Raw genomic sequence first — 23129 nt, forward strand, 5'->3', positions numbered from 1 at the left:
AAGTGTCTTTGCCTTGGAGTCTGCTCTCCATGTCCACCACTCTGCTGGGGGATAGGTCATCTCCCCACTATTGCTTGAGATTGAAAATCTTCCTTGGATGCTGCCAGTTCCACATTGTTTACATTTATTCCCACAAATCCTGTTAAATTGCTCCTTTCCCAATGGTGGGACTTTTAAGACCTGACACTAGGGGTTGGGTCTAGAGATCCCTGAAAGCCAATTAATACTGCCTTGCTCACCTCGACTACAGCTTACTTGCAGTGGTAATTTGCTAATCTATCTACTTCACCTCAGTTGAATACTCTCGCGTGTGAGCCAATGATAACCATAAGGGCTCTGTTCAGGTCCAACATTGACAGAGGTGGTTGAGCCCCGTTCAGCAAAATCATGTAATTTACACGAGGAAAGTTCTTGGGACTCCAAGGGATCTGTCCAATAAGAGGGAATGGCTATTTGTGGCAGACAGATGGCTAAAGAAGGATTGAAATTCAAAGCAAAACTGCCAACCAATAATGGGCAGAGGGAAAGGTACTGTGACAAACGGGGGCACATGGAGCAGGCCCATTCATCTCCCCCCTCCTGTTACAGGAAGGAATATTGAGCCCTCTGCAGCTTTCTTGGTAGCCGCGAGAAATGAACAAAGTATTTTTTTGGTTGCTATATTTTGAATGCCGACGTCTGCCGATGGGTTAAAAGTAGCTTGTTGTTTCTTTCCCTCAGGATGCCTGGGCACACGTTCAGAAGTGTAAAACAACCATGCGGCCACATCGTGATTTTGTTCAACAGCTTTCCAAGTGGGAGGAAACGGTTCTGAAGAATAAGATCACCGATATCTCTGACCCTTATTACTGAAATGGTATTTTGCAACTGTTAGGCAGACATTCATCCACCATAACATTTGATTTAGAAACATTTGTTTTTTTTAAACCATCAATAATTTAATTGTATGAAAGGTATCTAAAATGTTATCTAATTTATACCATCACTGTGATTTAAATTTTCTTTATAATAATTTCTAATTGTAATTGTAATTTTTATAACAAATTAATGAATCTTAGATTATAAATGAGCTTATTGGGTTTATAATAAGTAATACATATATACAGCTTTTGTGGAATACAGCTTTAAAAGAGTGCATGACTGTCAGTTATATCTCATTCAGTGTCAGCAGGACATCTACAATCGGGCTAAGCAAGTGTTCAGTAGTGGGGAAATGTTAGGAATTAATCACCGTAGGATTTGGTTTGATCTCCTGAATCCACGTTTTTAGCAAATAAATTTTAAACTGTTGTAGGGAATAAGTCGTAAAAAGGATTATAACATACTAGAGAACAGGCTATTTTAGATCTAGTATTGTGCAATGAGAAAGGGCTAATTAATAACCTTGTAGTAAAGGGGCCCTTACGGAAGAGTGACCATGATATGATAGAATTTTACATTAAGTTTGAAAGTGATTTAGTTAAATCCAAAACTAGGGTTTTCAATCTAAACAAAGGAAACTATGTAGGTATGAAGGGAGAGTTGGCTAAGGTAGATTGGGAAACTACATTAAAAGGTATGACAGCAGACAAGCAGTGGCTAGCATTTGAAAAATTAATACATCATTTACAACAAACATACATTCCTTAAAAGCACAAAAACCCCACAGGAAAAGTTTTCCAACCGTGGCTAACAAGAGAAGTTAAAGATAGTATTAGATCAAAGGAAGAGGCCTCTAATGTTGCCAAAAACAGCAGTAAACCTGAGAATTCAGCAAAGGAGGACCAAGAAATTGATAAAGAAAGGGAAAATAGAACATGAGAGTAAACTAGCGAGAGTCATAAAAACAGACTAAAAGCGTCTATAGCAATGTAAAAAGGAAAAGATTAGCAAAAGTAAATGTGGGTCTCCTACAGGCCGAAACAGGAGAAATTATAATGGAGAATAAGGAAATGGTAGAGAAATTAAACAAATACTTTGTGTCTGTCTTCATGGAAGAAGACGCAAAAAACCTCCCGGAAATAGTGGAGTATCAGGGGTCTAGCGAGAATGAGGAATTGAAAGAAATTAGTATTAGTAAAAAAAATAGTACTGGAGAAATTAATGGGACTGAAAGCGGATAAATCCCCTGGACCTGACGGCCTACGTTCTAGGGTTTTGAAAGAGGTGGCTATAGAGATAGTGGATGCATTAGTTGTCATCTTCCAAAATTCTATAGATTCTAGAATGGTTCCCGCAAGTTGGAAGGTAGCTAATGTAACCCCGCTATTTAAGAAAGGAGGGAGAGAGAACAAGGGGATCTACAGGCCAGTTAGCCTGACATCAGTAGTAGAGAAAATTCTAGAATCCATTATTAAGGACGTGGTAACAGGGCATTTCGAAAATAATAATAGGATTGGGCAGAGTCAACATTGATTTATGAAAGGGAAATCCTGTTTGACACATCTGTTGAGTTTTTTGAGGTTGTAACTAGCAGAATAGATAAGAGGGGACCAGTGGATGTGGTGTATTTGGATTTTCAGAAGGCATTCGATAAGGTGCCACACAAGAATTCATTGAACAAAAATAGGGCTCATGGGATTGGGGATAATATACTAGCATGGATTGGGGATTGATTAACGGTCAGAAAAATAGTACTGGAGAAATTAATGGGACTGAAAGAGGATAAATCCCCTGGACCTGACTGTCTACATCCTCGGGTTTTGAAAGAGGTGGCTATAGAGATAGCGGATGCATTAGTTGTCATCTTCCAAAACCAGAGTACAAATAAATGTGTCATTTTCAGGTTGGCAGGCTGTAATTAGTGGGGTACCGCAAGGATCACTGCTTGGGCCCCAGCTATTCACAATCTATATCAATGATTTGGATGAGGGGACCAAATGTAATATATCCAAGTTTTCTCATGATACAAAGCTAGGTGGGAATGTAAGTTGTGAGGACGAGACAGGCTAAGTGAGTGGGCAATAACATGGCAAATGGAATAAAATATGGAGAAATATGAAGTTAACCACTTTGGTAGGAAAAACAGAAAAACAGAGTATTTTTTAAATGGTGAGATTGGGAAATGTTGGTGTTCAGAGGGAACTGTGTGTCCTTGTACACTCATCACTCAAAGTTAACATGCAGGTACAGCAAGCAATTAAGAAAGCAAATGGTATGCTGGCATTTATTACAAGAGGATTTGAGTATAAGAGTAAAGACATCTTACTGCAATTATATAGCGCCCTGGTGAGACCGCACTTGGAGTATTGTGTACAGTTTTGGTCTCTTTACCTAAGGAAGAATATACTTGCCATAGAGAACATGCAACGAAGGTTCACCAGACTGATTCCTGGGATTCCTGTCCTATGAGGAGAGATTGAGTAGACTAGGCCTATATTCTCTAGTGTTTAGAAGAATGAGAGGTGATCTCATTGAAACATACAAAATTCTTACAGGGCTTGACAGGGTAGATGCAGAGAGGGTGTTTCCTCTGGCTGGGTAGTCTAGAACCAGGGGTCACAGTCTCAGAATAAGGGGTCAGCCATTTAGGACTGAGATGAGGAGAAACTGCTTCACTCAGAGGGTGGTGAATCTTTGGAATTCTCTACCCCAGAGGGCTGTGGAGGCTCAGTCTATGGTTGTTCTTGTGTTATGTTCTCATATCTATTGGTATGGATATGGAGTGAGTGGGTTGGGTGAGGAGAAGCTACCACAGACTAAGGAAGATATACTTGAATGACTGAAAATGTTGTGCCAAGAAGCATTGCTTCAAACAAAGAGCGATTAATCATTAGAATTCTCTTTCGGGTATGCAAAAACATTTGGAATTTAAAGATCAGTTGGATGCTGTGTTTGGGAATAATGGGATAGAATTTTAGTGGGGTTTTCCTGATCTCCTTCCCTAACTTTGGTGGGAAACCCAAGAGATATGAGAACATAACACAAGAACAACCCACCCTCGAGCCTGCTCCGCCATTCAATGAGATCATGGCTGATCTTCTACCTTAACACTTTTCTGCACTGTCCCGATATCCTTTGATTCCTTTAATATCCAAAAATCTATCGCTCTCTGTCTTGAATATACTGAAACAAGAGAAACCCTCCAAACGTTCGTTTACTCCATTTATCTGGTGCTTCCACCGGTTTTTAATGCAAGGTTGAGTTCGATGCTTCCCTCATCTACACCAACTGCTGTGATGTGAAGAGCACCTCAGGCCACAACGTGTATGGAGTCCATCCCTCATTATACCTGTGTCAACTTCACTCCATTAATAGCACACTTACCCTCACCCTCAAAAGATTGCAAGTTTAACTTCCATCCCTGGATGTGAGTGAACAATCTAATCAGACATGCCCATGCTGCGTTATTCAAGATTTTGTCCTTTGGTTGAGGCATTAATCCAAGGTTCTGTCTGTTGTTTCGTGTTAAAGCTTCCAACACAGATTTTGTCCCAGCTGGAGTATTGTGTCTAATTCTTGGCACCACACATTAGGAAGGACGTGAAGGCTTTGGTGAGGGAACAGAAGAGATTTAATGGAATGGTTCCAGGGATGAGGGATTACAGCAGACCAGAGAAGCTGAGGTTGTTCCCCTTGGAACAGATAAGGCTAAGAGGAGATTTGATAGAGGTATTTAATGGAGGGAAAATTGCTGGTGGTCACGGAGGCACCTTCGATTGCAGTCTAAGGCCTTCATTCCCCGTACGTAGGGAAATGCTGGAGTCACGTGGGCCTGGACCACCGATCACCAGGTAGTACAGGTTTAGCGTCCGAAATCCGGAGTTCCGTAATTCGGAATGTTCCGGAATCCGAACTCTGGGCCAATCCGTGGCGGGGTCATCCGGAATCCGGAAAATGTTCCGAAATACGAGCCGACGTCCTCCCGCTCAGCCACCGGCCCCCCTCCCCCCTCTTACCTCGACCCAGGCGTTTCCAGATTCGGGACGTCGGAAAGACGTTCCAAAATCCGGAAATACCCAAAATCCAGAACGGCCTCGCTCCCGAGGCTTTGCAGATTTCGGACACTCTACCCATATTCTCATTGATAAAAATGGGAACTCCGTTTGTGCGAGATCCCATTACTATCAATGAGAAAACCCTCCTAAAACAGGAAACACAGCACAATAAAAAAATGTTAAACTCACATATTTAAAATTAATTATAACTAAGTGTTTTAGAAAAAAATATATATTTTGGGGAATTTTTTTGATGTGTTTTAATAAGGTTAAAATAAACTTGCCTAATGGACAGGGTTTTTAACATAAACATGAATGATTACATTTAATTTTTATATGTTTTAAAACTCTTACGCTGGCAAAAGTAAGCAATGCGCCTGCTTTTACTAGGCGTAAAAGTTTGAAGGACAAGTTTGAAGGCAAATAGCCCAATCTCTCTGGCGCAAATATCCTCCCGAGGATATGGAGGATCTGTCGAGAGAAATCGCGACAGTTCGGAAAAGCCGGTTTTCTACACATGCGCATCGCTCCATGAAAACCGGCTTTTGCGAGGCATCGCCAGGTCCATGCGCACTTTGGACGGACCCGACAAGACTGGAATTTTCAGCGCAATAACTTGAAGGGTTTAGATAGAGTAAATAAAGAGAAACTTTTGCCAATGGCTGAAGGGTCGATAACGAGAGGGCACAGATTTAAGGTGATTGACAAAATAATCAGAGGCGACATGAGGGGAAACATTTTACACAACAAGGATTTGGAACGCACTGCCTGGTAGGGAGGTGGCTACAGATTCAATTGTAGCCTTCAAAAAGGAATTGGATAACTACTTGAAGGAGAAAAAAATTGCGGGGATAAGGGGAAAGAGTGGGGGAGTGGGTGTAACTGGACAGAGCTAGCGCAGTCGATGGGCCAAATGGCCTCCTTCTATGCTGTACTCTTGTATGATTCTATGATATCACACGTTGGTGACGTCATCAAGGTCCAGGTCGGTGATTGGAGCGTGGGCAGACACAGCAGGAGCGGCGAGGTCAGGGTGAAGGAGCGGCAAGAGACTAGAGGGACGTGATCAGGGCCCAGGAGAGTCGTGAGTTCAGGGGCAGCATGGGCCAGCCCACACTGCAATATGTGTGCACACTAGGTCCGTGCAGCAAAGCAGGTCTCCAGTCGCCTTGGATGACCCTTGCCTCTGTCAAGCCCGTGTAGTGGCTGGTGTGCAACGGCCACCACACATTTTTTTTAAATCCACGCACAGGCATCTTCCACCCTTCAGGATGTAGTTCGGGATCTGGAATATTAGGTCCTTCATTGGAACACCTGTGAACTCATCCTTTTTTGGCGTGGATGCAAGTCATCCTCGATGCGAGGGACTGCCTATGATGATGATGACGTTGAAGAGCAGGGAGTTCTCCCAAAACCATTTGGCCTCAATTATTCAATGTAAAATGAAGGGTCCTAGAATCATTCAATTACAACTTTAATGCCTTAATTTATTGATGACTAAAGCGTGCTACTATAATATCTATTAAAAGAATTGCATTAAAATATAAAAGGATATGGGGAAAGTGCAAGAAAATGGAATTGCAGTATGTGAAAAGCTCGCACTGGTACACCCATGATGGGCTGAATGGCATCCTCCGGTGCTGTAATGTCTATGATGATGTGCGTGTGAGCCCATGAATACATTCAAACAGAACATTGTACCTTTTGAGTACAGTTTCAATAAAAGAAATGCTGAAACCTGCCGTAAAAGCCCAGGAACCAAGTTCAAAATATTAAAACACTTTACACCTAGCAATCTCATTTTCATAAAATGAGAATGTCACTGTTTTAGAAATAAATTATCTGTCAGATTTTTATGGCTTAAAAAAAGGTGAACTGTTTGATAATTTTCCCCATGAGAAATTTTCAAGAACTTTTAAGGAGAAAATCATAATTTCTGAGTAAAATTAAAATCTTTCCTGAATTGGAGATTTCCTTTTAAATTCCAAATCTGTAATGTGTCTCATTTGACAGGCTGTAAGCTGCTTAAAAAGAATAAAGAAAAAGGGAAGAGAGAGAGAAAGAGTGAGACTTGCATTTATATAGCACCTTTCATAAACTCAAAACGTCCAAAGAGCTTTATGGCCAATTAAATACTTTTGAAGTGTAGTCACTGTTATAGAAAACGCAGCAGCCAATTTTGCACAGCAAGCTCCCACAAACAATAATGAGATAATGACGAGATCATCGGTTTTAGTGATGTTGGCCAGGACACTGTTCTTCCGTTGTATTGTGGCATAGGATCTTTTACCCTGAGAGGGCAGACAGGGTCTCTGTTTAACATCTCATCAGAAAGACGTCCCCTCCACCAGCATTGTACTGTATTGGTGCGTCAGCCTGGACTTTCTGCTCAAATCTCTGGAGTGGGGCTTAAACTTCCAACTTTCTGACTCCAAGGCGAGAATACTACCACTGAGTCCCAGCTCACATCTGAAGGCTGTGGGTGACATTGGCCTAGAAATTGGACATCGACAAAATTACGGCTGCTGAAATTGGCCGCAGCGGTACCGGGAAAAAATTTGCATTGGGGCTAAAAGTTTTTAGCCCAGCACTAACTTACAGTGTCATCATCCTCATCATCATAGGCAGTCCCTCGAAATCGAAGAAGACTTGTTGCCACTCTAAAAATGAGTTCTCAGGTGGCTGTACAGTCCAATGCGGGAATTACAGTCTCTGTCACAGGTGGGACAGACAGTGGTTGAAGGAAAGGGTGGGTGGGACTGGTTTGGCACGCTCCTTCCGCTGCCTGCGCTTGGTTTCTGCATGCTCTCGGCGATGAGACTCAAGGTGCTCAGCGCCCTCCCGGACGCTCTTCCTCCACTTTGGGCGGTCTTGGGCCAGGGACTCCCAGGTGCTGGTGGGGATGTTGCATTTTATCAAGGAGGCTTTGAGGGTGTCCTTGAAGCATTTCCTCTACCCACCTAGGGCTTGCTTGCCGCGTAGGAGTTCCGAATAGAGCACTTGCTTAAGGAGTCTCGTGTCGGGCATGCGGACGATGTGGCCCACCCGACGGAGCTGGTCAAGTGTGGTCACCGCTTCAATGCGGTCTGGGATGTTGGCCTGATCGCGAACACTGACGTTGGTGCATCTATCCTTCCAGTGAATTTGCAGGATCTTGCAGAGGCAGCGCTGGTGGTACTTCTCCAGTGCTTTGAGGTGTCTGCTGTACATAGTCCACATCTCTGAGCCATATAGGAGGGCGGGTATCACTACCTTCCTGTAGACCATAAGCTTGGTGCAAGATTTGAGGTCCTGGTCTTCAAGCAATCTCTTCCTCAGGCGACCGAAGGCTGTACTGACACACTGAAGGCAGTGTTGGACCTCATCATCGATGTCTGCCCTTGCTGACAGTAGGCTCCCGAGGTATGGAAAATGGTCCACGTTGTCCAAGGCTGCGCTGTGGATTTTGGTGACCGGGGGGGCAGTGCTGTATGGCGGAGTCAGGTTGGTGGAGGACCTTTGTCTTACGAATGTTTAGCGTAAGGCCCATTATTTCGTACGCCTCGTTGAAGGCGTTGACGATGGCTTGGAGTGTAATGCCTTCCTGGTGGCATTGATGAAGGCACCTGACCTGAAATTCCTGTCCACAGTCGGCATTGTGACTTCTTGCAGCCTCTTGGAGCGAGGCTGTGGAGTTCACAATGAATTGTGGGTAATTAAAGGGGCTATGAATAAAAGAGGCAATGCACTCAGAACTAATAAAAATTAAAATCTAGTGGAAAAAATGCATTTTTCAGCCCTTACTGCCTTTCAAAAAAAAACATTGCTAAAAAGAAGTCCCAAAAAGCAGTCTTCAGCACCTAAGGCTGAATTCCTATCCGAGCCTCAAAAAATGGGAAAAGTGCTTCAGCACTAACACAAATGGCATACGAAAGAATGGACCTTACGCTAAACATTCGTAAGGCAAAGGTCCTCCACCAACCTGACCCTGCCACACAGCACAGCCCCCACCCCCCCCCAGTCACCAAAATCCATGGCATGGCCTTGGACAACGTGGACCATTTTCCATACCTCGGGAGTCTACTGTCAGGGAAGGGCACCCAGGGTCTCTCATGTAGCACTCCAGCTTTGTGCAGGGGGTCAACACTGCAAGAAAGGTCCTCTACCCACAGGGGCAAGGAGGTCCTCCAGAGAGAATGATGTGGGACTACATCTCTGAGGCCATCACTTCCAACAATGTTGCCACACCACCTGGCTCCAGTCCCCAAAGAAGTTTCATAACCTCAGACCCCGGTGAAGGTCAGTGAATGCATCTTCAAAAGCCCTCTCCTACCAATTGAATCACTAGCTTCACACACTGCTCAATGCATGACTCCCCCCGCACCCCCCCCCCCCCCCAATCAATCACCTACCAACAATCTGTATGAATCATGGGGCACATCTCCCATTCCTACCCTCGCCTCACTCCCTTGGAGGAGACCGTGCAGGCCATTTTTGGCAGGGGCATGGCTGAGCCCTTGGCCAATGGTGGGGCATAAAGGATGTATCTTCTTACATTAGCCTCCTTCTGGCATGCACCTCTTGCTTTCCCACCCTCCCCTCCCCTCACCACAACTCCACCTTCATGCCGTCGCCTTTTCACACGCCCAAGAAATGCAGCCTGACCAGCCAGTGGTTGGCCAAGAAGAGGTAAAGGAGAGAGAAAGAAAGAAAGAAAGGTTTGCATTTATATAGCACCTTTCATGACCACTGGATGTCTCAAAGTGCTTTACAGGCAATGAAGTACTTTTGGAGTGCAGTCACTTTTGTAATGTGGGAAACACGGCAGCCAATTTGTGCACAGCAAGCTCCCACAAACAGCAATGTGATAATGACCAGATAATCTGTTTTTGTTATTTTGATTGAGGGATAAATATTGGCCAGGACACCGGGGCTAACTCCCCTGCTCTTCTTCAAAATAGTGCCATGGGATCTTTTATTGTCCTCCTGAGAGGGAGACGGGGCCTCGGTTTAACGTCTCATCCAAAAGACAGCCCCTCTGATAGTGCAGCACTCCCTCAGCACTGCACTGGAATGTCAGCCTAGATTTTATGCTCAAGTCTTTGGAGTTGGACTTGAACCCACAACCTTCTGACTCAGGGGCGAGTGTGCCCTGAGATTTAAAAAAATAAAAACATTGGACTTTTTAAAAACTTTTTGTTTCTGTCTCTTTTGTCTGCTCTCTTATATTTTGTTTCTGCACCTGATTTGACATTGAATTAAGGGGGTGAAAATGCCCTGTTTGCGCCTAAGGGCGCTAAACTGTTTTCGCCAGGGGCTATGGGGACCCGGGTCGCTACTGGCTCCCATGAAATTGTACGCATGTTAGTGGAGGCGGTGACATGGTAGCACCGTGCCCCGCCAGTAGTGTCCTGGGCTGCCACACAACCAGCAATGACATTATCGGCAAGCAGGGCAATCCCTTAGCGCCACGGCAGATATTGGCCAGCGCCCCGCAAGGCTGCCGCGAGGGGTTTCAGTGCCTGCCTTGCAGGTCGCGAACCGGGCCGACATCTGCTCACGGGGCGGAAGTTAAAGGGGAAGTGCGGAGCGCCGCTGCCACCATTTTGTAGGTTTGTCCGTCTCGCCAGTCGGCCCATATTGCTCTTCTGTTGCATGGTCCGGGCCGCCATCGTGCATCCATTTGGAGGCTGGGCTGGGGCCTTGGCACCACGCCGCACTGGTGGCCTAGTGGAGACCCTCAGAGGCCATGCAGAGTGGGCAGTGGCCCTCCCCTTTTACGGAAGGGAAGGGGCGTTGAAACGCCTCAGCGCTACGCGAGCAGCCGCATAACGCCGGCGAACACGCCCAAGTAACACCCCCAAACCTGCCTAAACAGGAAGTGGAGCACGTGATATTGCGCTCCACTTCCTGCGAGGGGCAGTAACCGCAATTTTGTGGCCGGGCGGGACTTTTGCGCCGGGCACAGGAAGTCCCACCCCGACTCTGTTACTGCCCCCAAACAGGGTTCTGAGGAATTTCGCTACCTAAATATTCTAACTGACATTTCTAGTTCAGACTCTGTGCTGCTCATTAATGAATCTTCAATCTGATTGGTTAAGGAGATGCACAGTTCCTGCCATACGTGTCAGATCCTGTGTAAAGGGCATTGCACCTAACTGGCTCTCCAATTGCAGTCAGTTCCACTGCAAAGTCCCATTGAAAGTCTGTGGGCAGTTGCAAGTATAATGTTCGCTGTTGAGAGCATATCCGGCCACATATAGTGTTGAGGTGGTTTGTGACGACAGAAACACAATCATGTAGATCAGTGACTGGTCCATGGTACCCACATTCTGTGCAGTAGGAGGAGACACTGGTTGGATGGCTCTTGGAAGAACCAAGTTATTCTCTGCACCAATGACTGTTGATGCCACGGAGAAGACCCCAACAGCAGAGAAGTGTCTGGAGCTGGGAGCCTGAGCATCTGTTTGCTGTTCCACATCTACCACCCGCAGTTAAATTATGCACATCACTCGGTTACAATGAAAGTGTCTGTCAAAGTGTAATGTTTGTGTGCAATGCTGGAAATGGTATCTCCCAGAGGATTGATGAGTTTCCAAATGAGGTTTATGGGATGCTTGATAAGTCTCCTAACAATTGCATGCTAAAGTGAGGAGCACATTCACCATCACCTTGCCCCTGAGATCTGGATATACCTTCTGTTATAGATGCAGACTATAGATATACTCTCTGTGTAGTCACTGTATAGTTGCATAAGATGGAGACTTGTTACCTAATATACTATCAATAAGGTTTACACTGTGTATATACTAGGCTGGCACCACTAGAGGATACAACTGGTGGAGACTGGGGTTTCCTAACCCTCTACCAGAGGGCACTGCGGTGGGAGACCTGAGGGTCACCTGCATAGGTGTGCAGGGCCCTGTACAAAAGGCTGCCCACCATGCTTGTGCCTCACTCTCGGGTTACAGTTTGAGTACAACGCATTGCCTCATGGAGTCATTCATAAGTGCATTACAGACACAATACATTCACCATCACCTTGCCCCTGAGATCTGGCTATACCTTCCTCATGTCCAATCTGCTCGGGTCCAGCCAGTGTTGTCCACCTGTCTCCACCGAGCCATTGTGAACAACGGCAACTTTTCTGTCCCCACCACAACTTCTCTTTATTATGGTGAGCTGCAGCCCTTTAAGAGCTGCTGCCGCGCTCATTTTTCCAATCCCGAGTCAAGTGAGTCGCAGGCCAAGCTATCCTATATTGTATTAAAACATTGGTTAGATCATAATCAGAAAGGTGGCTGCAGCACAGTCTGCTGCAGGTGTGCCTAACATTTGGGCCAGCACATCCCCATTTTGCCTAAGACTGGAAAATCGGACCTCAGTGTGACTTTTACAGCTTTCTTTAAGTTTTAGTTTTTTTAAAACCCTCCTAAAGGTTGAATTTAAAATAACAACAATGTGTCATATCTCGTAATCCAACTGGCAATCTTGAGTATAATTCTGAGGCCACACCCGCGAATGTATTATTTCCTGAAGACATTTTATTGCAATATTGGAGAGCTGGAGTCAGAGCGACGCGTGACGAGATAGTTTGCAAAAACAGACGGAAGGAATCAACATCTGAAGTACAGTAAGTTTCTCTTTGAGTTCAGTAATTCTCACAGGGATTAATTGACTTTTAATTTGAATCCACATTCATCGGTCCCATTTGTAATGGATGTCTTTGTGTATTTGCTCATTCCGAGCTGGAAGTTAGTTTTTATTCAATGTTTTTTTTAGAACTATTGATGTAATATTGAGTAAGGTTGTGACTCCCGCCAATCGCCCTTTCCCACTGCCCAGCCTCTTGTGTATTTCACTCTCCGCGCCAGTGATGTTTCTTGTCCATTTCACGCTCTTCCCCCGGATTTATGGATTAGAAACTGGATTAGAAAGAAAGAAACATCATCAGTGAGATACCTAGCCATAGTGCAAATTAAAAAGTGCAAAAGAACATCTTAAAACTATATACAGCAGCTCGAACAGCCCAGCTGATTGTATCATAAGAACATCAGAAATAAGAGCAGGAGTGGGCCATTTGTCCTCTCGAGCCTGCTCTGCCATTCAATAAGATCATGTTTGATCTGATCTTGGCCTCAACTCCACTTCCCTGCCCACTCCCCATAACATTCTTGTTGGGATTTGGTGCCTTTATTCAACAGCTGTTTGCTTCTCGATCTTTGCCGGATAGATGGCACTTTTAGTTCTCTGGATGTCCGGGCTGCTTTGTTGCTTCCCTCCCCTCTAAATAATTACATGTAACAGGAATTCAAAACATACTGAATGTGGAGGAAGTGCTGTGGGTGAGGTTTCAGATCACAAAAGTGGCGTATTCCTTCTGCGCGCTGGCAGCCAGGTACGGCCACACATGCGCAGTTCCTCAAAATGTAGCGGAGCGATTTGTTCAACTTCGTGAGTCAATGTTTCGGAGTAGCTTGGATCGAAATGTAGAGAGACTGAGGTGGGGGGGGGGGCGGGGGAGAGAGCGAGAGACTGGGGGGGGGCGGGGAGGGGGAGACGTGGGGGGGGGAGGAGGGGGAGACGACTGGGGGGGGGAGGAGGGAGAGACTGTGGGGAGAGGGAGACTGGGGGGGGTGGGGGGAGAGTGGGGAGAGGAAGACAGAGACTGGGGGGGGAGCGAGAGACTGGGGGAAGAGGGAAGAGAGAGAGACTGGGGAAGAGAGAGAGACTGGGGGAAGAGAGAGAGACTGGGGGGGAAGAGAGAGAGACTCGGGGGTGGGGAGGGAGACAGAGTCTGGGGAGAGGGAGACAGAGAGACTGGGGGAAGGGTGAGCGCGAGACTTCGGGAGGAGAGCGCGAGGGACTGGGGGGGGGGAAGAGAGTGAGAGACTGGGGGGGGAGAGAGAGAGAGTGAGAGACTGGGGGGGGAGAGAGAGAGTGAGAGACTTGGGGGGGGGAGAGAGAGAGTGAGAGACTGGGGGGGGGAGAGAGAGTGAGAGACTGGGGGGGGGGGAGAGAGAGAGAGATTCTGGGAGGGGGGAGAGAGAGAGAGAGAGACTGTGAGGGAGGGGGGAGAGAGAGAGAGACTGTGAGGGAGGGGGGAGAGAGAGAGAGACTGGGAGGGGAGAGAGAGAGAGAGAGAGACTGGGAGGGGGGAGAGAGAGAGAGAGACTGGGAGGGGGGAGAGAGAGAGAGAGACTGGGAGGGGGGAGAGAGAGAGAGAGACTGGGAGGGGGGAGAGAGAGAGAGAGAGAGAGACTGGGAGGGGGGAGAGAGAGAGAGACTGGGAGGGGGGAGTGAGAGAGAGACTGGGAGGGGGAGAGAGAGTGAGAGACTGGGGGGGGGAGAGAGAGTGAGAGACTGGGGGGGGGAGAGAGAGTGAGAGACTGGGGGGAGGAGAGAGAGTGAGAGACTGGGGGGGGGGAGAGAGAGTGAGAGACTGGTGGGGGAGAGAGAGAGAGAGAGAGACTGTGGGGGAGAAAGACAGTGGTGGGGAGATATTGGTGGGGGGAGAGAGAGAGAGTCTGGGAGGGGGGAGAGAGAGAGACTGGGAGGGAGGGGGGAGAGAGAGAGAGAGAGACTGGGAGGGGGGAGAGAGAGAGAGACTGGGAGGGGGGAGAGAGAGAGAGAGACTGGGAGGGGGGAGAGAGAGAGAGAGACTGGGAGGGGGGAGAGAGAGAGAGAGAGAGACTGGGAGGGGAGAGAGAGAGAGAGAGAGAGAGAGAGAGACTGGGAGGGGGGAGAGAGAGAGACTGGGAGGGGGGAGAGAGAGAGAGAGAGACTGGGAGGGGGGAGAGAGAGAGAGAGAGAGACTGGGAGGGGGGGAGAGAGAGAGAGAGAGAGAGAGAGAGAGACTGGGAGGGGGGGGAGAGAGAGAGAGGGAGAGAGAGAGAGACTGGGAGGGGGGGAGAGAGAGAGACTGGGAGGGGGGAGAGAGAGAGAGGAGACTGGGAGGGGGGAGAGAGAGAGAGAGAGACTGGGATCGGGGAGAGAGAGAGAGAGAGAGAGAGAGAGAGAGACTGGGAGGGGGAGAGAGAGAGAGAGAGAGACTGGGAGGGGGGAGAGAGAGAGAGAGAGACTGGGAGGGGGGAGAGAGAGAGAGAGACTGGGAGGGGGGAGAGAGAGAGAGACTGGGAGGGGAGAGAGAGAGACTGGGAGGGGGAGAGAGAGAGACTGGGAGGGGGAAGAGAGAGAGCTGGGAGGGGGAGAGAGAGAGACTGGGAGGGGGAGAGAGAGAGACTGGGGAGGGAGAGAGAGAGACTGTGGGGGGGGGGAAAGAGAGAGAGAGAGAGAGACTGGGGGGCGGGAGAGAGAGACTGGGGTGGGAGAGAGACTGTGGGGGGTGGGACTGGAGAGAGCGAGACACTGGGAGGAGACAGAGAGTTTGGGGGTGGAGAGAGAGATTGACAGACTGCGGAGGAGGGGCGGGAAGAGAGATTGGGGCGGTGGGGAAAGAGATTTGGGGAGAGGGGGAAAGAGACTGGGGGATTGAGAGAACGAGAGACTGGGGGAGAGAAAAACTGGGGAGAGGGAGAGAGAGAGAGAGAGACTGGGACAGAGAGACTGACTGGGGAAGAGAGGGGGAGAATGAGAGGAGAGAGAAAGACTGGGGAAGAGAGAGGGAGACACAGAGAGTGAGAGACTGGGGGGAGAGAAAGGGGGAGACTGGGGAGAGGGAGACGGGGAGAGGGGGGCAGAGTTCGGAGGGAGAGAGAGGGGAGACAGACATAGAGAGAGGGGAAGATCGGAGGAGGCAGAAAGGGAATGGGAGGGATTGCAGAGAGGAGGTCAGGATTTTGGTGGAGTAAAGAGTACAGAGAACATAATGGGTAAGGTGGAAGAACATGATCCAGGTGTAAAGTTGGGGTCGAGAGCGAGAACATGATCCTGATGGTAAGCTTGGATGAAATCTGGATGTCATGACGCTGTCACATAAGAACATAAGAATTAGGAACAGGAGTAGGCCATCTTGCCCCTCGAGTCTGCTCCGCCATTCAACAAGATCATGGCTGATCTGGCCATGGACTCAGCTCCAATTACCCGCCCGCTCCCCGTAACCCTTAATTCCCTTATTAGTTAAAAATCTATCTATCTGTGACTTGAATACATTCAATGAACTAGCCTCAACTGCTTCCTTGGGCAGAGAATTCCACAGATTCACAACCCTCTGGGAGAAGAAATTCCTTCTCAACTCGGTTTTAAATTGGCTCCCCCGCATTTTGAGGCTGTGCCCCCTAGTTCTAGTCTCCCCGACCAGTGGAAACAACCTCTCTGCCTCTATCTTGTCTATCCCTTTCATTATTTTAAATGTTTCTATAAGATCACCCCTCATCCTTCTGAACTCCAACGAGTAAAGACCCAGTCTACTCAATCTATCATCATAAGGTAACCCCCTCATCTCCGGAATCAACCTAGTGAATCGTCTCTCTACCCCCTCCAAAGCCAGTATATCCTTCTTTAAGTAAGGCGACCAAAACTGCACGCAGTACTCCAGGTGTGGCCTCACCAATACCCGGTACAGTTGCAGAAGGACCTCCCTGCTTTTGTACTCCATCCCTCTCGCAATGAAGGCCAACATTCCATTCACCTTCCTGATTACCTGCTGCACCTGCAAACTAACTTTTTGGGATTCATGCACAAGGACCCCCAGGTCCCTCTGCACCGCAGCATGTTGTAATTTCTCCCCATTTAAATAGTATTCCCTTTTTTTGTTTTTTTCCCAAGGTGGATGACCTCACACTTTCCGACATTGTATTCCATCTGCCAAACCTTAGCCCATTCGCTTAACCTATCTAAATCTCTTTGCAGTCTCTCTGTGTCCTCTACACAACCCGCTTTCCCACTAATCTTTGTGTCATCTGCAAATTTTGTTACACTACACTCTGTCCCCTCTTCCAGGTCATCTATGTATATTGTAAACAGTTGTGGTCCCAGCACCGATCCCTGTGGCACACCACTAACCACCGATTTCCAACCCGAAAAGGACCCATTTATCCCGACTCTCTGCTTTCTGTTAGCCAGCCAATTCTCTATCCATGCTAATACATTTCCACTGACCCCGCGTACCTTTATCTTCTGCAGTAACCTTTTGTGTGGCACCTTATCGAATGCCTTTTGAAAATCTAAATACAGCACATCCATCGGTACACCTCTATCCACCATGCTTGTTATATCCTCAAAGAATTCCAGTAAATTAGTTAAACATGATTTCCCCTTCATAAATCCATGCTGCGTCTGCTTGATTGCATTATTCCTATCTAGATGTCCCGCTATTTCTTCCTTAATGATAATTTCAAGCATTTTCCCCACTACAGATGTTAAACTAACCGGCCTATAGTTACCTGCCTTTTGTCTGCCCCCTTTTTTAAACAGAGGCGTTACATTCACTTCGTACCCGTCACCATTCACTTCGTACCCAATAAACCTGTTAACAATCTGTGACCCACACACAATGCCCCATCTATGGAGGGGGGGAGGTGCTGCGTGGGGATAGAAGGTCACAAACTTGTTAGGGGGAGGAACTTGGGCAGGGGGAGAAGGTCAGGAACTTGGATGATGGGGGCAGGAACTTATTTGGCAGGTGGGAATGAGAAAGAGCTCAGTCTGTTCCAAGTGAGCTCTGTTCGTCTGGAGTCAGCAGTCAATGGTTCGAATTACACTTTGCAAAGGGAAACTGCTGGATGTGTCTTATCCTCCAAGGGGTCCAATCAGCATTGAGGTCTTGTCAGCAAGGGAGTCCAATCAGAGCTTTAGGTGTTGCAAATAAACGGGTCCTTTAAAATTTGGCCCCTTTATTTTCTTCGCAGGGGCAACAAGGCAGGAAGTGTGGAGTGGATTGAACAGCACAGTCTGTCGATGTACTGAATTCAACTGAACAGCAGTGTCATAAGCACAATTTCCCAGACCGAGTAGTTTTTAAATAAATGAAACTGGAGCTATCTTTCTTAATTCATTTAGATTGTACAGGAGGCAAATGGCCATTAAAGTCTCATGTGTATAATGTTGCCACATGTGTGCCATTCGATTGTAGCACTCTGTTAATATTTAAACCCCAAATCACAGTAAAAAAGATAATAACGATATACAAGACATAAATGTTTAATGTTAAAGCTGTGACAGATTTCAGCATCATAAAAATTAAGTACAGCTTTATTTATTTCTTCAATTAATATCTACTTGTCTCCTAAAAGTCCGAAAAGAAATGTCAGATATAAAACCCCAGATGTTGGGGAATTCTAAATTGTCGCAGCTGGAACAAAGAGGATAAATCATAGACACTGGGCCTGAAATTCAGGTTGGAGGCTTCCTTCAGTCGAACGCCTCCGACCCGAGAATTTTTTACAAAAACCTGGTGGTTGCGGAGGTGCCTGTGATTTCTGCGGGAGACCTTGTCTTCCCGCGCTTCGGAGCGCGCTCCTGTCCTCGAGGTTCGGACAGAGAAGGTGGAGTCACGTGCGACTGGACAACCAATCACGGTACAGTACTCTCATTGATAGCAATGAGAACTTCGTATTTCCGCGTTCTTATTGCTATCGATGAGGAAAAAAAAATGAAACACATTAAACACAACATAAAAAATTAAAAAAAACACCTCACATAATCAAAATTAATTGAAATTAAAATTCATTAAAAGTTTTAGAAAAAATATTTTTTGGATTTAAAAAAAAAAGTGTTTTAATAGGGTTTAAAATAAGCTTACCTTAGTGGACAGGGTTTTTAACATAAAAATGTGCATTTAAATTTTATTTTTATGTTTTAAAACTCTTACACTGGTAAAAGTAGGCTATGCACCTGTTTTACCAGGCGCAAGAGTTTTAAGGACATTCGCTGGACAAGAGTTGTACAAATAGCCCAATCTCGTCCGTGCGAATGTCCTGGCTGCGGGGATGCGGAAATCTGTCAAACCAAAACGAGACAGATTGGAAAAGCTGGTTTTCGGCCCATGCGCATTGCGCGCTGAATTCCGACTTTTGCGGGGTCTCGCCGGGTCCACACGTATTCCATACGGACCCGGCCAGGCCGGAATTTTAGCCCCACTGTCTTGATGTACTTCTTCATGATACAGGGTCGCCTGTGCATGCAGCTATTTGCTGGGACTGTATCCCGTCAGTACTGACAGTCCTTCAGAATGTAATACCTGAACTGGCTTGGGTGCAGAATTAAGCTTGGACAGGTAGAGACGCCCCAAATACACATACGCAGCAATGATTGAACCTGAGATCTGTTTTCATTAGAAGAGAGGAGATTATGGGCTGATTTGACTGAGGTGTTCAAAATTATGAAGGGGTGATGCAGGATAGATAGAAAGAGAGTGTTTCTAGTGGTTGCTGTCAATGGAATTGAATTTGGATCTGGGTGGAGACCAGTTAGCAGTGGTGTCCCCCAGGGTTCGGGCTCTTTACTATTCTCATTAATCATCGAGATGCAAGTGTTGGGAGAATTATCTGCAAGTTTACATCAGTCATTGAAGGTTAGCATGCAGGTACAGCAGGCGGTTAAGAAAGCAAATGGCATGTTGGCCTTCATAGCGAGGGGATTTGAATACAGGGGCAGGGAGGTGTTGCTACAGTTGTACAGAGCCTTGGTGAGGCCACACCTGGAGTATTGTGTACAGTTTTGGTCTCCTAACTTGAGGAAGGACATTCTTGCTATTGAGGGAGTGCAGCGAAGATTCACCAGACTGATTCCCGGGATGGTGGGACTGACCTATCAAGAAAGACTGGATCAACTGGGCTTGTATTCACTGGAGTTCAGAAGAATGAGAGGGGACCTCATGGAAACGTTTAAAATTCTGACGGGTTTAGACAGGTTAGATGCAGGAAGAATGTTCCCAATGTTGGGGAAGTCCAGAACCAGGGGTCACAGTCTGAGGATAAGGGGTAAGCCATTTAGGACCGAGATGAGGAGAAACTTCTTCACCCAGAGAGTGGTGAACCTGTGGAATTCTCTACCACAGAAAGTAGTTGAGGCCAATTCACTAAATATATTCAAAAGGGAGTTAGATGAAGTCTTTACTACTCGCGGGATCAAGGGTTATGGCGAGAAAGCAGGAAGGGGGTACTGAAGTTTCATGTTCAGCCATGAACTCATTGAATGGCGGTGCAGGCTAGAAGGGCTGAATGGCCTGCTCCTGCACCTATTTTCTATGTTTCTATGTGAGTAATAGGATTGCAGAGGGTGCTCAACTACTGCAAGTGGATCTCGATGTGTCGGGAGAATGAGCCCGTGTTTGGCAAATGATGTGTAACTTGGAAAAGTGTAGTGTTATGCACGTGGGCAGGTCAGGTGCTTAGTATTGAGGCTTTGGAAGGGTGTGGAGGAGGGTATTCCTGATTGTTAGCTGAAGGAATCTGTGACAGCTGTGTAGAAGATTGTGGGGTTGAGCGAGGTGGTGGAGAGATACAGCTGGATGCTGTCAGCATATAAATGGGAGCTGACTCTACGTCTGGGACTGGAACATCGGGTCCTTCATTGAAACATCTCTGAATTCGTGGAAGCAAGTCATCCTCGTTTGAGGACCGCCTATGATGTACTGAGGGGCAGCATATAGAGGAGGAAAAGGAGGGTGTAATTACCTTTACAGAGCTCATTAACACACTACACACAAGATGACTCTATACAGAAACTCATCACATAGTTCACTAGGTGGAGCAGTAGCCCACTAGGGGGAGCTCTATTACACGTCTTCCTTCTTATTGAAGAAGTAATCATAACAAAATAATCATCATACATAACTTGCATGGTTATACACAACAAAAGTTATGGACTTATTTTTCCATATTTACAAATCAAACGTAACCACTTGTTTTCTGTTTGGAAGAGGATGCCTTCGCTCTTGAACAGAACTTTCCATACTTGGAGTACTCTGCCTGCTCCACGATGACATGCAGGCCGTGATCCTTACCAACGGATCCATCACAGACCCAATCCATGTCTGGACCGGGGTCAAACAGGGCTGCGGCATCTTCTCAACCCTCTTCTCAATCTTTCTCGCCGCCATGCTCCACCTTACAATCAACAAGCTCCCCGCTGGAGTGGAACTAAACTACAGAACCAGTGGGAACCTGTTCAACCTGCGCCATCTGTGGGCTAGGTCCAAGACCACCCCAACCTCTGCCGTCAAGCTACAGTACGCAGACATACAGAGGCTGAACTCCAGGACATAGTCGACGTATTTACTGAGGCGTACAAAAGCATAGGCCTTACGCTAAACATCCATACGATAAAGGTCCTCCATCAGCCTGTCCTCGCCGTACAGCACTGCCCCCCAGTCATCAAGATCCACGGCACGGCCCTCGACAACATGGACCATTTCCCATACCCCCAGAGCCTCTTATCAACAAAAGTACACATTGATGAGGAGATTCAACACCCCCTTCAGTGCGCCTGTGCAGCCTTCGGCCGCCTGAGGAAAAGGGTTTTTGAAGACCAGGCCCTCGATACTGCCTCCAAGCTCATGATCTACAGGGTTGTAGTAATACCTGCCCTCCTGTATGGCTCAGAGATATGCACCATGTACCGTAGACACCTCAAGTCGCTGGAAAAACATCACCAACGATGTCTCCGCAAGATCCTACCAACGCCTTGGGAGGACAGATGCACCAACATCAGTGTCCTCGTCCAGGCTAACATCCCCAGCATTGAAACACTGACCACACTCGATCAGGCCACATAGATCGCTTGCCTGACACGAGACTCCCAAAGCAAGTGCTCTACTTGGAGCTCCTTCACAGCAACCAAGCCAAAGGTGGGCAGCGGAAACATTACAAGGGCACCCTGAAAGACTTCTTGAAAAGTGCGACATCACCACTGACACCTGGGTGTCCCTGGCCAAAGACCGCCCTAAGTGGAGGAAGTGCATCTGAGAGGGCGCTGAGCACCTCGAGTCGCAACGCCGAGAACATGCAGAAATCAAGCGCAGACAGCGGCAAACCAGACCCATCCCCCCCCCTTTCTTCAACGACTATCTGTCCCACCGGTGACAGAGTCTGTGGCCCTCGTATTGGACTGTTCAGCCACCAAAGAACTCACTTCAGGAATGGAAGCAAGCCTTCTTTGTTTCCGAGGGACTGCCTATGATGATGATAATGATGATGAACTTAGACTCATTCTAGGCTGAGCCTGAGGAGAGTTTTCCTCCAAGGGCAACCCTTGATCTACATTTGAACTCTCTACAACTTCAGACTGTTTGTCTGCCTGATTCGAACTCGGACTTAAATTCTGACTTTCTCTTGGACTTGTTTCGAGTACATCTGATGTCGATCTGCTACTGGTACTTCACTTGTAACAAGATTATCTGAGGCCAAAATCCACGGTCCCAGGAAGGACCGTTACTGCGGGGTTGCGGCGGCCATTCGCTAAAATCGAATGGCCGCCATGTTTTGCTCGACTGGCATTTTCAGCGTGAGGGCCTTTTTGGCGGTGAGGCCTATCCACCGCTGACTTCCGCCGCGGTATGGGGCGTGCGGTAGCGGTGACGTCATCAGGGTGCGTGCCGCTGCTACCAGCCACGCCACCCAAATTCAGCGTCAAAAAGTGAGGGTTTTTTGCAGCAGTGCCCCCGCCAACCTTTTGGGTCGGTGCACTTGGCTGTGCAACTCGATACCGCTGGAGGAGGACAACCGCTGGAGGAATTGCGCGATCGGGTATTGTTGGCCACAACTTTTACTTTTTTTTATTCTGCATTTGGTTAACCCAGAGTCGATTGGAAAAATGAGCGCAGCAGCAGCTCTTAAAGGGCTGCAGCTCACCATAATAAAGAGAAGTTGTGGTGGGGACAGAAAAGTTATCCTGTTGTTCACAATGGCTCAGTCCATCATCATCATCATCATCATAGGCAGTCCCTCGGAATCGAGGAAGACTTGCTTCCACTCTTAGAATGAATCCTTAGGTGGCTGAACAGTCCAATACGAGAGCCACAGTCCCTGCCACAGGTGGGACAGATAGTCCTTGATGGTAAGGGTGGGTGGGACTGGTTTGCCGAACGCTCTTTCTTCTGCCTGCGCTCGTTTTCTGCATGCTCTCGGCGATGAGACTCGAGGTGCTCAGCGCCCTCCCGGATGCACTTCCTCCACTTACGGCGGTCTTCGGCCAGCTTTGCTGTCTGACAACAGGGATCTTAACGGCTTGTGGTCCGTTTCTAATTCGAACCTCCTGCCAAAAAGGTACTGGTACATCTTTTTCACACCATAGACACATGCAAGTGCTTCCTTCTCACCATCCCATATCCAC

General features: G+C 47.3%; 1 protein-coding gene and 1 long non-coding RNA gene across 2 annotated transcripts in view; one reads left to right on the plus strand and one right to left on the minus strand.

Moving 5' to 3' along the window:
* Positions 1-5071, plus strand: part of styxl1 (serine/threonine/tyrosine interacting-like 1) — a 74604-nt gene extending 69533 nt beyond the window's left edge. The window contains exon 8 of the mRNA XM_070857360.1: positions 721-5071. Within this exon, the coding sequence (XP_070713461.1) occupies positions 721-852 (132 nt within the window). The 3' untranslated portion in view covers positions 853-5071. The remainder of the gene's footprint in view (positions 1-720) is intronic.
* A 7348-nt stretch (positions 5072-12419) lies between these two features.
* LOC139226529 (uncharacterized) overlaps positions 12420-23129 on the minus strand; it is an 80821-nt gene continuing 70111 nt past the window's right edge. Inside the window, exon 3 of the long non-coding RNA XR_011587278.1 lies at positions 12420-12820. This is a non-coding gene — a long non-coding RNA (uncharacterized lncRNA). The remainder of the gene's footprint in view (positions 12821-23129) is intronic.

Source organism: Pristiophorus japonicus, chromosome 16 (genome assembly GCF_044704955.1).
Source record: "Pristiophorus japonicus isolate sPriJap1 chromosome 16, sPriJap1.hap1, whole genome shotgun sequence".
NCBI lineage: Eukaryota > Metazoa > Chordata > Chondrichthyes > Pristiophoridae > Pristiophorus > Pristiophorus japonicus.